General features: G+C 35.8%; 1 protein-coding gene across 1 annotated transcript in view; it reads right to left on the bottom strand.

Moving 5' to 3' along the window:
* The window catches only part of LOC107559898 (calpain-3-like), a 13,625-nt gene extending 6,834 nt beyond the window's left edge, over positions 1 to 6,791 (bottom strand). Inside the window, exons 1-9 of the mRNA XM_016243921.1 lie at positions 6,729 to 6,791; positions 5,132 to 5,300; positions 4,912 to 4,995; positions 4,713 to 4,807; positions 3,839 to 3,916; positions 3,596 to 3,756; positions 3,219 to 3,388; positions 3,039 to 3,050; positions 2,627 to 2,835 (exon numbers count right to left, since the gene is read on the bottom strand). Of these exons, the coding sequence (XP_016099407.1) occupies positions 2,627 to 2,835; positions 3,039 to 3,050; positions 3,219 to 3,388; positions 3,596 to 3,756; positions 3,839 to 3,916; positions 4,713 to 4,807; positions 4,912 to 4,995; positions 5,132 to 5,251 (929 nt within the window). The 5' untranslated portion in view covers positions 5,252 to 5,300; positions 6,729 to 6,791. The remainder of the gene's footprint in view (positions 1 to 2,626; positions 2,836 to 3,038; positions 3,051 to 3,218; positions 3,389 to 3,595; positions 3,757 to 3,838; positions 3,917 to 4,712; positions 4,808 to 4,911; positions 4,996 to 5,131; positions 5,301 to 6,728) is intronic.
* Between the last annotated feature and the right edge of the window lie 5,007 nt (positions 6,792 to 11,798).

Below are 11,798 nucleotides of genomic sequence, written 5' to 3'. Positions count from 1 at the left end.
CTGGGTTGTATTTATATATAGTTCATGAATAATCATGACCGATCACTGTTTACATTATCAATCAATGGTATCACTTGAAGTATTCATGCACATCTCTAGTAAAAATAATGTGTATTATTTGTAGCTAGTTTTAAGTTCTAATGCTTAATATTTGAAACAACCCAATAAATTCATTAAGCATCTTACTTCTGGGGATTTAAGACATGTTGGAGGTTAAGAATGTTTCGTGAATCCGTCCAACGTAGGGTTAGTAGTTTGGTACTAATCGTAATAAAGGCATGTCTTAGTTGAACTCAAATTTCAAATGCTTTTAGATGATCAAGTACTTACCACTGGATGATCAGCTTCAATCCTGTTCTCTATCTCCCTGAGAAGAAACCAACAAACACTGGTCACCACAGTAAACAGCACAGGCCATCAAAGAGCTTTCGGGGAGCCGTTTTATCATGTAGGTTTTCTTTCATATTTGAGCTTATTTTTCAGTATGTCTTTTCTGTCTTTTGAGCCACTTTTGATGGCCAAATGATCAATTGTTATTCTGCTTACATCAGCCATGAGTAGGATAATTGAGTAGGAATTACTCAAACTTACCATATGTGAGAAATCCTTAAAGTATGATTACTTAAATGTATCATTAAAAATTAATTCTCTGTATGATTTTTTTTTTTAAAAGTTGCTAAGTTTGATTTATGGTTACAATGACTATCACAGGGCCAGTGGTTAATACACATTTAAATCACATCAGGAAACTGGAAATCATTTTTGACATGATCCTTGCTAAAATACTCTGACTCCTTGTCTTCCATCAGCATCATCAGTATTCCTTGGAGAACATCGGCAGTCCTTTGTGTGTCCATGTCTTCCTTGTAGCCAAAGTTAAATTGTGCTTCACAGTGGGTCAGAACTGAAAGGAAATGTTTACCGGAGGGTCCCAAAATGTGCTGCCGCTTGTCCTAAAAAAGATTCCATTACAGCCTCGAACTGGGGCCGATTTCTTCCAGATCAAATTGTCAAATTGTCATTAAAAATTTTGTCCTTGTGTTTTTCCACCCCTTTTCCCAATTGTTTCCATCCCCTCTGACTCAATCAGTCAATCAGGTAACAATGAAGTCAGCTTGGTATTCATGTGATAATGTAACCATGCTTCTTTGTACATAAAATAACGCCCATTTAATGTGCCTTTTTGCAGCCATTATAACCCACTGACATGAGTATCAACTTCTGTAACAGCTGCTTTTTAAGCCAGGTGTTTCAGACGTTCTTCAGCTAAGACATGATTTAATGTAACAAAATACATACAAACAACTACAAAAGGCAAACACCAGAAAAATGTGGATGTCAGATCAGTGTTACAGAGTTACACATGACATGTGGGAAAAAAGATATTGCAGTACTAATTTGTTTCCAAAATTCGTTAACTAAATGTATTACACGGCTCTGTGGAATACTTGATTCTGATTGGTCAGTCGCGACATTCCGAGGTATGTTATCCCTCGATAACAACCGGTAAAAGCTAATAACACAGGCTCATCCGGGTAACAGCAGTCGGCGCTGCACTCTTGCTTGAACTGATTTTTCTTGGTGGAAGCTTTGCGTTTGTTTAGCTAATAAAATATTAAAACTCGATTCAAAATGGTGTACAATTTAATTATGTCGTCCTGGTATCGCAGACTCGCTCTCGTTATATACAAACGCAGCTGCTGCCATTTTGCTACGATTATTTTGTACTCTGTAATGGATTATAAGAGAACTAACAAACTGGTTAGGTTTTAAAACATTTTTGTCTTAATTCTTTTATTGCCTTAATTATTTTTGTGGTGAAATGTTGTGTAATAAGTGGTTTGACTGCACCGTTTCCCTTAAATGTCCGTCTAGTTTGAATTTGCCGCTTGCTCGCTACTGCTGTCTTCACGGAAGCTTTGTTCAAGTATTTCAACTCAAATCAATATTTCGTGTCTAATTATTTACTTATGTGGCAAGTAGCCGCTTCACGTCGGGGTTTATTCTGAGATAACAACCGGCTGGATGTACATTATCCCTTAATATAACAAGGAAATTACTTAGTACAACATGGGAAGGAACTCATGCCACAAGACAAAAATAAATTTTTTCCTCATATTACAAAAATACGTTTTTAGGCATCATTTACACAGAATTCGTTTTTGGAATTTATCTGAGTGCCACATTTTTAAAAAGTGTCATGTGTGAGATGCTACATAAGACACGAGACGGGAGAGCAAACGATCAAACTCAACCGTAAAAGCAACCAATGAAAAAGCGGCACAGTGGAATCCAAAAACGCATTCTGTGTGAACGGCCCCTTAACCAGCATTGTTTTATTTTCCAGTAAAAAATTTCGATTTCACTTAAGAATACAAAATATGAAAGATAACGTTACATTTTCAGAGAAAATCCTATTTTTAGTTTCTTTTTTATTTTGTTTCTCATATAATCATCCTGTTTAAGGATGTTTAGATATATTTTCTGAAAACAAGACAAAAATACTGATTAAGAAAATGCATCTTTTTTTGCTGTGTGAGGAAAAATGTACTCATGTACATGTAGACATTGTACAATTAAAAAAACAAAAACAAACACCCCTACCATCCCTTCTGCTCTCACTCACTCAGAGGTATTTCTCTTTTCAGAGAAGACGCGGAGGATGAACTCGCCTTCCTGGTGGGGCTCGTAGGTGGAGGGAACGATGACATACTCTCCAGGGCTCAGACGGAAACGCTGGGTCACCTCACGCAGGTTAATGTAGGCCCTGGAACGAGCCTTAAAGGTGCTAGACATGAAGAACTCCTTCTGCATGTGCTGCTTGTTTCCGTGCATCTGACAGACAGACACACAAAAAAACAAAAAACACAACAGCAAAAAAGGAATTTGATCAGTGACAAAGTAATTTATATTCTATCTATAAAACACAGGTAAATGTCTATAAAAGCACAAAGGAACTTGGAATGCTAAAGAGATAGCATTGTATGAACAGCATGATATCCACAAGCCTCGAGTCCAAACATTCATTGTCTTCATACCTCCTTTGGAACCTATGGACAAATGGAAAAAGTTAAAAGAGTGTTGGATACATTATCAACCTGATATTTATCATTATTTGTGATGAATGCTGCTATTTTCATAATTTCTCGCTGGTAATGACAAGATAAAAATGCATTATGTATATTATCTTTTTGAAGGCTAAATATGGTGATTGATACCTCATAGATGGAAAATCCAATAGTGAAGAGATTAGCACCCAACTTGCGTTCTCTACGCCTGTTTTTCTGCATTAGAGCAACAACAAAAGTGCAAGCCTCTTCATCATCCTCCGGGTCATCATCTTCCTCCAAGAGACGCAGGCGGTATTGTGGATTTGTCCAGAACGTTTCTATAGGAGACCACGCATATAATATTAAAGTCATTATTGTTTTTGTTTTCTTTCATATTTTTAACCTGTGGAGCACCTTTAGGTGCATGAAAGTTGCTATATAAATTAAATGTAAAATTTATATAATTAAAATATTAAATAAATGATTAGCTATTTATTTCATTCTTTTTTTTTATTCCAGTTTCAATTCATTAAAATAACACCTACCTGGATAATTCCTGCATCCTCCAGCAGAGCATCCTCTTACCCAGTGTCCCTCATTAACAGACACGGTCCATTTGTGTAACTTATCGTCCTCCAGGGCATCGGGGGTCATGTTGCAAATCTCAATTTTGGTGTAATTTTTCTTAAAATCCTCAAATGACATCCTACAGGTTGACCAAAGTTAAAACTTTCTCTATGTGAATACCTTCATCATAAGGAAATGTTTGCTTGAATGCTTTAACTCACCAGAATTCTCCATCTTCAGCATTCTGATGCTGAAGTTTCTCTTTTTCTCCTTTAGAGAGGTTTTCCCACTCTTTTGAACTGCAGTAAAAAAAGAAAAGAAAAGAAATGATTGTAACAATTGAATACTAACATCTACTTTTTAACCCTGTAAAGACTGGCATATGCTTTTTTAAAACTTTTAAGTTTATTCAACCTTTAGAAAAAAAAAGATAAAATCTAAAAATAAAATAGCATATACTGTAAGTCCTTTGTTGAGTATCATATTTAATACATTAGGCTTTTATGGCTCATTATAGTATGATATAAGAAAATATGGAGCTCATACTCAAGTAAAAAAAAAAAATTATTCAGTATAGCCAAAAAGTAGAATGAAATTCTGGTAGTCTGTAATGTAAATCATTAAAGCATTAAAGCAGACTACTTAGATAAAATGCATATAAATATCAGTTGTCACTCTATATCTCCCAATAATATGTCTTTATAACCAAAGCGCTGTAGTTTTTATTGTGGGAGGCAAAACATGCAATGCAATTCAGTACAATGATTATTGAGAGAAATACAAATAAACATTCCTCAGAAGCCTACGTGTATTCTTACACTTGCTTTATAAATCTTTATGAAGATTTCACAGAAAAAAAGACACATGTACCATGACCTGATGGTGGACATTTTTACAATTATACTAAAAGGCCTTTAAAAGGTATAAACTTTTTTTTAGCAAAACTTTTTTCTTCTATCAGATGTCAGAATGCATGCAGTAGATTGTGTGCAAAGTTTTGAACATGCTGATAATTAAGGGGTCTTAGAAATATGCATATCAAATATGATGCAGTAGGCTAAACAGGTTTAAATTCTGGAATAAGCAGATACTCACTTATCGCTCCAAGGTCCATTCCATTCTACCTGACCCCAAGGGTTACGCACACGCACCAAACGAACTTTAGACTCCTTATGCTGGGACTGTTTACACTGCAGACACAAAACATCACAAATATCATCAGACACTTAGAAGTTAGAAGCAGGACTATTTTGGAAGAAATAATCTTAAAAGTACCAAATAACAGAATGTTTACCTCCTCTACAGCAGTAACAGAGTAGGCATGACCCGTCACAAGTCCTGTTGTAGTACGAGTTGCAAAGCGGGCTGGAACCAGGGACTGTGGGTAAAAATTGTATTGCTTTATGGTATAATACTATGATTTGGACCAAAAGTTATCATCGTTTTTATTAATATATATATAAATGGTGTTTCAAAATAGAGGATTTTAAGCTTCCTTCTTCTGCTTGACTCACATCAATGGAGCAGCCCATGAGGGAGCCTCTCTCCAGAGCTTTCTTCATGATCTTATACAGCTCTTTAGGGGCCTCCTTCATCTCATAGAATTCAGTCACTCCACCGGTGAAGTCCTCCATCCCCTCAGCAGTGTTTCCTCCTTTAAGAGCCTCATAGGAACCATGAAGCCTTAACAGGAATACACAAATTACATTGAGAGACCTTACTGGCAAAAATAAAGTAAGTGTGAAAGTGTTGGAAGAGTATAACACACTTCGTTTTTTCAGGTGCTGTGTGTACAGATTAAAGATAATTAATTCCTGCTGTACTTCTGTTATTGTACAGTTACTTTTGGATATAATACTTTCTTTAAAAAAGTATTATGTGCTAAAAATTAATATCTGCTATTTGAGAATAGGGTCATTCTCAGGAATTTGTTCTATCTGTGTTTATGTGTGTCCCCATTACTGATATCATGAAAAAGATACAGAACATTTTCACAACGCTCAATTTATTTTATACAGCTCGATTAAGTATGTAATTCTAAAGGGCTTTTAAATTAAAATATATTTCTGTCATGACAACTCTCGGAGGGACTGGCATGGTAATGTACATGACAATGTTAATGTATTTGGCAGAATAGATCTGCTACGCTGCTGCTGCTGCGGCAGAGCAAGTACCGAGACTTGCTACTGCCAATACATCCACAACATGCTGCTGTGAGCATGTAAGAAATATTGCTGCTGCAAATATAACATACATGAATCACCTCGTAGCAGATCTATACAGGTGGAGCTGGGGAAGGTGGAGGGTTTCTGAAGCAAGCTGCAACTCCTACGGCAAGCACTATTCATATATTTGAATGTTGAGCAGCAAGCTCATTGGCTACCGATACAGAGAACCAATCAGCTGTGCCTTGTGATAATGATGGCATTATGTCAGATTGAGTTAGACCTATCGGACTGTGCCATCTAGAGTTTCATGCCAGAACTCTGTAAATATCTTTTTAATGTTTGTATTCCATTTGCATGTCATCATGCATCACCATTTCATAAATGTAATATGGGATTTCGTGCATTAATATGATTAAGAAATGGAATATACCAAAACATTTACTGATATGCATTTGGTGGTACAGAGAGATCCTTTCATTCACAAAATTAGGCACCCCTTAAAATAAATATAATCTAAGAATTCTAAGAAAAAGTCAGAATTATAAGATTTTAGAGGATATTTCTTGAAATGCAAGAAATTATGTCAGAATTGTGTGTAATAAACTTGCAATTCTCAGAATGAAAGTCTTAATTGCAAGTTTATATCTCGCAATTCAGACTTTCATTCTGATAATTGAAAGTTTATAACACACAAAAGATTATGTGTGAAGGTGAAAGGGAATGATACTACAACAACTTACTTTGCAAGCTGTAACTGCATTTGTAAGATTGTGGGTATGGACAATATGATATTTACAAACAAATTGTGCGGTTTCCTCAAAATGGCCCACGTATTTATACATTTCATATCAATAAAATCTTAAAAGATGTTCTACAGCTTTTGAATTTTAAGGCCTGACCAATTCCAAAACAGATGAAGTAAATGCCATGCACAGATACTTGCTTAGCATAAGCTTTCTCCAGCAGAGCACTCCAGAATTCATTTCTTTCAGCAGACTTGGTGAACACCAGCTGGTTGTTGATGGTGGGAATGCGGTCATCAACAACGACATCCACCCAGTCGCCATAATGCCAGAACTGAGGTGGAAAACAGACATAGGAAGACACAGAAATCAGATGTAATGAAGATATAAATTCAAAAGCTACTTTGCTCAATGACACCGACCTGGAAATGGAAAATTCCAGCATAGCCTTCAGAGAAGCTCTGCTCATGAGGTACAACACGATACAGCAGCTTGTCGTTCAGAGTCAAGGATGCAATGGCTGCAAGCAACCAGCAGTCTCCTAAAATGAATAGAAAATAATATCTCACATCAGTGGGGAATATTTAATACTGTACACATAGACCTATTTGCAGTAAAACGGGCCTACACTGCTGAACTCTGCATTTTTACACTGTCCAGGGAAACATGCCAGGTTGGTAATCTACTCTATGTATTAGCAAGCTTTGTGTCTTTGGTCTCTTTTATTGCGCATGTGGGGTCACAACAATAGAAAGCGCTGCTAGTTGGATTCCCTTCCAACAGAGTAAGCACAATATGGAGGGGTCCCACTGGACTGTAGGTCTGCATATGGGGAGCCAGAGAGGTGCTCACTGCCATGAAGTTGCAATGTGACCCTAAAAACACTTCCCAAAGATCAGTTAAACAATTTGTAACAATAGTGTGTTAATGTGTTAATATGTTATCTTACCCAGGTCTCCCTGGCAGATATCTGTCCTGCTAGCGCCTCCGACAATGAACTCTGGGTTATCACATATCTCCTGCAGGACACACATCATCAAAGAGTTTGTTTCTAAGTGATACAAGAGCTTCAGAGATACAAAGAGTGATACTGTTTCTGATTATTTCTGATGTTTTGGATGAATCAATGGATGGATGGACAGACTAGTTGTCACAAGGTTTTAAGTTAGAAGTATGGGAACCTGTTTCCACCTCAGATTAAAAATAATATTAACAATAATATGGTAATTGCCTATTTCTGTGCAAATTTAATTTCTTGTAATTGTGACAATATATATAATTGCACCTTTATTTCTGGCAATTGTGACTATATCTCATTTTCACTTTTCACAATTGTTTTTTTATTTCGCACGATTGCAACTTTATATCTCACAGTGTGACTTTATTTTCCACAATTGTGACTTTTCATCTCAAAATGATTTTTCTCAAATGCGACTTTATACCGTATCTTACAGTGTGACTTTCATTTCTCATAATTGTGACTTTATATCTCAAATTTTGACTATTTCTTGTATTTGCGTCTTTTTGTCTCACAATGTGACTATTTCTCTCAAATGCGAATTTATACAGTATCTTACAATGTGACTTTCATTTCTCTTAATTGTCACTTTACATCTCACATTTTGAATATTTCTTGTTATTGCGACTTTATATCTATATGCTGATTTGGTGCTCAAGTAGTATTTCTTTTATTTTTATTACACATTTTTGTGATTAATCCTGATTTTGTGATTCAGGATGATTTGATTAATACAAAATTCAAAAGAACAGCATTTATTTAAAATACAATTATTTTGTAACATTACAAATGTCTTTACTGTTTACTTTTCATCAATTTAATGCATCCTTGCTGAATAAAAATTATTTATTTAAAACAAATTATCTTACTAACCCCACACTTTTGAACAATAGAGTACATGAATCATAAAAAACATATTACTCTTTATTATTTATTTATTTATTATTATTCTTTATTTAGAAATTAAGATTTTTTTTTACACAATGTCTTCTATTTTGAAAACTTATTTCACCTCCATCATGTCAACTCTACAATATCACTTAAGTGTGGCAAAGAAAAATGGCTAATAATTCATGTTAAAACAACCCAGCCATTAAAATCATATCATGTTATTAGATGTCTTGAGGTAGATAATCATTGTGGAGGGAGTCTTTAATAATACATTCCAATATTAAAGTGCTGATTTAACTAACCAAGTTATAACTTTTTATTGCAGTTGCAAGTGGCTGTGAACAGCATCTGAAATACTGTAAAACAACAAAATTGTAAACAAGTGTAAAATAATCATTTTTTTAAAAATCCTGGTAATTAAAAAAATACCATCCACTATATTACTATTTCCCAGTCTTTGTGTATTTCTAGGTCCTATCCAGTTAAAGTTAACACACCTCGCTTTACATCGAATTCAAACATAACTGCTGTCTTCTGCACACCTTAAAGAGAGAAACAGAGAGAAACAGGAGGTTTAGTGACAACTCTCTGGTTTATATCTAACACCACATTATTTATGTGTGAAGTATTCCACTAAGTTACCACAAAAGGTAACTTCACACCTGATTTGAGCTTGGGTTTTCTCTTCAAACTATTCAGACCAAGAATGACCACTGATTCCACTTTGTCATCTGAGACAAACGAGCCTTGATCATCAGCACAGCTGAAAATACATGGCACAAGGAGAATGGCATATTGAGCTCTCTGAAAACACACAATGCTATATAACCTGTTCTAACTTTTATTTTAAATCAAATTTATACTTTTTTTAAGCAAATTTCTATTCCTAGTAAATAGCCCCCAAGGTTCAAACATATATATATATATATATATATATAAATACATAGATATATAGATAGATAGATAGACTGATTGATTGATGGAAATTAAAAGTGATGTTGGGCCATTACCTGTTGACAAGCCTGCCAGCTCTCATGGTAAAATGGCGCAGACAGAACTGCGTTTGGTCTCTGTAACTAAAAGAGTAGCCGTCGTCCAGATAAAGAGAAACGTTTGATTTTGTGGAAAGGCAGAGTTGTGTATCATCCGCGTAGCAGTGAAAATTGATCCCAAAATAATGGAGAATATTGCCAAGAGGTAATATATAGATGATAAAAAGCAATGGTCCCAGCACTGAACCCTGAGGAACACCATGTGACTGTGACAAATGGACTGATTGAATGTATTTTGACGCGACAATTTTTCCCTGAATGAAATATTTTCTATTGCATAGATACGACCTGAACCAGACTAGTGCATTATAAGTGATCCCAATGGCAGCCAAATGTTCCAAAAGAATTGAGTGGGAAATGGTGTCATAGGCTGCGGTGAGGTCAAGAAGGATCAGGATGGATAGAAGGCTGTTGTCAGCTGCAAGTAAAAGATTGTTAGTGATTTTTACCAGGGCTGTTCAGTGCTATGGTTCTGGCGAAAACCAGACTGAAAAGGTTCATCAAGGTTATTGTTATGAAGATGACCCTGAAGTTGAGTTGCAATAGTCCGTTCTAATAGTTTAGTAATGAATGGGAGGTTGGATATGGGACGGTAATTATTTGGTTCATTAGGATCCAAACCAGGTTTCTTAAGCAGTTTGGAGAGATGTAGAGACATTGGCAGTACATTTTCAGCAGCCATTACACCGGTCTTGCTTGCTGCTCAAGTAACATTTGAAACAATTATTATTAACAATGTTGAAAACAGTTGTGCGATTTAATATTTTTGTGGAAACCATGATACATTTTTTTCAGTATTCTTGATAAATAGAAAGTTCAAGAGAGCAGCATTCATTTGAAACATAAATCTTTTTTTAACATCATACATTTCTTGACTGTCACTTTTGACCTATTTAATGCATCCTTGCTGAATAAAAATATTAATTCCCTTACTGACCCCAAACTTTTGAATGGTAGTGTATATATTGGTATTAAAATGTGATTCCATCCCTGACTCGTACTATGGTACCATCCAGTACTTTCTGTTGTATTGTCATGTGTCACCTTAGTGTCCAGGGCCACAGTGAGAGTGATTGGGTGCTGCTGTAAGTCTGCTGTACTGGACCCACAACCTGCTCTCCTGGGCACCACTGTCCCCCCACGCTGGAACACGGGCACCTAACACAGAATATATACCTAAATAACCCTGTAAGATTGCTAGTATTCGGTAGACTGCTGTATCAGAGATGTAATGGGAGTCACTCACAGTGTTCAGAGTAACTGGCAGATCCAGAGTTCTGGCACCCTTGTATATCTCTTATGAATGCACTTTAACTTTCAGTACAATGTATATGTACAATGCATATGGAAATTAGGCTTACCTCATCAGACCCTGGCAGCAAAACCTTGACCTTTGTGACCCCAGGATCAGTCACAGGGCACACAAGGAGAGCACCGCCTGAAAAATATCTATTAGTTAGAACGATACTGGACATCGGACTGCTATATACAGTATATAGTATAAGTAAAGAAAGTACTTGGATTTTTAATGTACTTATAGTAAGTATTAAAAGTAAAAATGCTGATTAATGAACCATGTTTATTGATTTTGCAATTGTTATATACATGAATATGTATTCATCAGAAAATAAGCAAACATTTTATGTTATTACCAAAATACGCAAACTATCAAAACATTAAACTTCACAGAAGTCAGAAGTCAGGAGTCAGAAGTCAGAAAGAGCTTTATTGCCAAGAATGTTTACACACAAGGAATTTGTCTTGGCGACAGGAGCTTCCAGTGCAGAAGAGAGTACAGATATAGTGCAAACATATATGATATTATTTATATGCAATATAATACATAAGTAGAAATATAGAGAAAAAACATAATTGTTTTAATTAATGTACAGATATGTTATTTACAAGTGTACTGTTTATGTAGTTTACAAATGTACAATTTTCAGATGCTATGTATAAATGTGTCAGTTATAATGAACAATGTACAGTTATGAATGTTTAATTGTTCAGGCTGAATATAGCCTGCGGGGAAAAAAACTGTCCTTGTGCCTGGCTGTTCTGGTGGTCGGTGCTCTGTAGCGCCAACCAAAGGGCAATAGTTGAAAGAGAGAGTGGGCTGGGTGTGAGGGGTCCAAAGTGATTTTCTTAGCCTTTTTCCTCACTGTTAGGGCCCAAAGTGTTTTTGTATTTGTCCACCAGGTGGTGATGTTCCGCGATTTGGGTCTTCACCAGAGCAAGAGTTAGGAGGAAAGAAGGAGTCTGTTTCTGTTCTGTTTCAGAAAGGAGTCATTACTGTGGTGCAATTTATC

The sequence above is a fragment of the Sinocyclocheilus grahami genome, unplaced genomic scaffold, assembly GCF_001515645.1.
Source record: "Sinocyclocheilus grahami isolate Dianchi unplaced genomic scaffold, SAMN03320097.WGS_v1.1 scaffold704.1, whole genome shotgun sequence".
NCBI classification, from domain to species: domain Eukaryota; kingdom Metazoa; phylum Chordata; class Actinopteri; order Cypriniformes; family Cyprinidae; genus Sinocyclocheilus; species Sinocyclocheilus grahami.
This window is presented reverse-complemented; position numbering and strand designations above follow the sequence as displayed.